The 1,915-nt window shown below is 30.1% G+C and overlaps 1 protein-coding gene across 1 annotated transcript in view; it reads right to left on the bottom strand.

Annotated features, from left to right (window-relative positions):
- Positions 1 to 1,663, bottom strand: part of LOC105448216 — a 3,650-nt gene extending 1,987 nt beyond the window's left edge. The window contains exons 1-2 of the mRNA XM_011686676.1: positions 1,559 to 1,663; positions 595 to 743 (exon numbers count right to left, since the gene is read on the bottom strand). Of these exons, the coding sequence (XP_011684978.1) occupies positions 595 to 743; positions 1,559 to 1,663 (254 nt within the window). The remainder of the gene's footprint in view (positions 1 to 594; positions 744 to 1,558) is intronic.
- Positions 1,664 to 1,915: the final 252 nt, after the last annotated feature.

Here is a 1,915-nt window from a genome sequence, read left to right as displayed (position 1 = left end):
CAGAATGAATCAGAAGACTTCATCACTTAAAGTAAAATATTGATTTGACGAAAAAGAATACAGTAACAAATTTGCAGCCCTTTCTGAATTGATTATTTACCTATCTAAAAATATTCAGTAAAGTCAATATTTATGATTTTAGATGATACTTTTTAAACATTCACCCCTCGCGCGCGCATGTGTGAGTATTTGTGTTCAGAGGAAAAATATGTATGTATATGTACCATGAGAAGTTGACTCTGCATCTTCCTCATCTGATTCTATTTCTTCGTCTTGAGATCTTTTTCTTTTTTTACTTATAAGTCCACATATTTATTATAAGTCCACATTATATTTATAAGTCCACATTTTCGACAATCTCGTAACTTATTTCGATAGTAATCAACTAATTTTCCTTTAGAAATTTTTTGTTGAGGCCCTTCAGTTTTGGGTGGATAGTAATAAATACTAATATTTTCAGTTGGGAATATTTTTATAATTTGCGTTGCGATGAACTCAAAATGTTCGTTTTTTAAAGGTATCCTACATGAAATTATTAATTAATATTAATTACTATTAAATAAATTAATATAAAATAGGCAAATATTTTCTTACCCTTGTTCACTACAAAATAGAGACATTAAATGCGTAATAATCACATCAACAAGCTTTGAACGTAATTGTCTATTCAGTTTTGTTTCTTTTTTATAATTAGCAATAATTATTCTTCCATCTATGGACTGCTCCAGAATTTCTTTATAATCCTAAAAAAAGTATATATGTATAATATTTCCGAATACAAAAAATGAATTTTTTGATCTCTAATGATGACACATACATTCTGAGACTATTTGGAGAATAAGATTTTTTTTAGCAAATGTAGGTTGCCTGTATTCTTTCTGTACTTCTCCTTCAAAGTTTCTCAGAATTTATATATTTTGTTAAAAATGTTTATAAAAATTTACCTAAAAATTTGGATGACCATTTCTCCAGACCCCATTTTTTTAATGTTTTAATAATAAACTCCGTTGCATCGCTCATTTTGTATAACGTTGCATACACTAAACAAAATTAATATTATAGAAAAAGTGTAACACTAAACAATTACGTTAGATTTTCTTTGGCTACGTTCTGTTTCACGCATGATGCGCATGATTTATCCTTTTATCCTCGTTTAATATTTGGTGATTAACAAGGATAACATCATCATGCACATCATATGTGAAATGGCACATAGCCTTTGTATTGCAGAGAACAACTTGGAGCATAATTTCATGTTATACTTTTTCTTGATGAAATAAACTAAACTGCGTGTGCTAGAAGCATCTTTCTTTAACATATAATAATTAAGTGATAAGATAGAATGATATTATCAGCACAAAAACATTCAAAACGAATGTAGCCGAAATATCGGAAACAAATTCATAAAAGAAGCGATACAAATCCGAAAGCCGAACAGAGTTCGTATTTCTTTTATGTAACGAAAACTTTGGTTAGCAAATGTACATTTATAGATTTATACTTACGAAAATAACACTTTTACCATCCACATACACAAAATTTTATGCTTTTATCCCACCTCTACAATTATATTGTACACCACACCACTGATATTGATCACTTCGATCTGCACACTTAGCGACTTGTCAGCACACGTCGAACTGTGAACGGTTGGATCAAGCATCAAGGAAAAGACGAAAAGACGAAGCGATTTACGTTGGCGCTTGTTTCTCAGTACCACACTGCAGCGTGCGCCATATATTCACGCGACGTTGCTACGCAGGGCGTAACCAAAATGTTTGGTTGAGGAAACAAAATTATTTTGTATAATTTAATTATATATTTTTCTGTAATATAAAATCTATATTTTACATTAAAAAGATTTAAAATTACATTTCTTACAAGGAGATGCCACGAACTGTAAAATACGGAATGA

Source organism: Wasmannia auropunctata, unplaced genomic scaffold (genome assembly GCF_000956235.1).
Source record: "Wasmannia auropunctata unplaced genomic scaffold, wasmannia.A_1.0 LD336116.1, whole genome shotgun sequence".
Classification (NCBI taxonomy): Eukaryota; Metazoa; Arthropoda; class Insecta; order Hymenoptera; family Formicidae; genus Wasmannia; species Wasmannia auropunctata.
The sequence above is the reverse complement of the archived record's forward strand: the minus strand, read 5'-3'. Positions and strand labels throughout refer to the sequence as shown.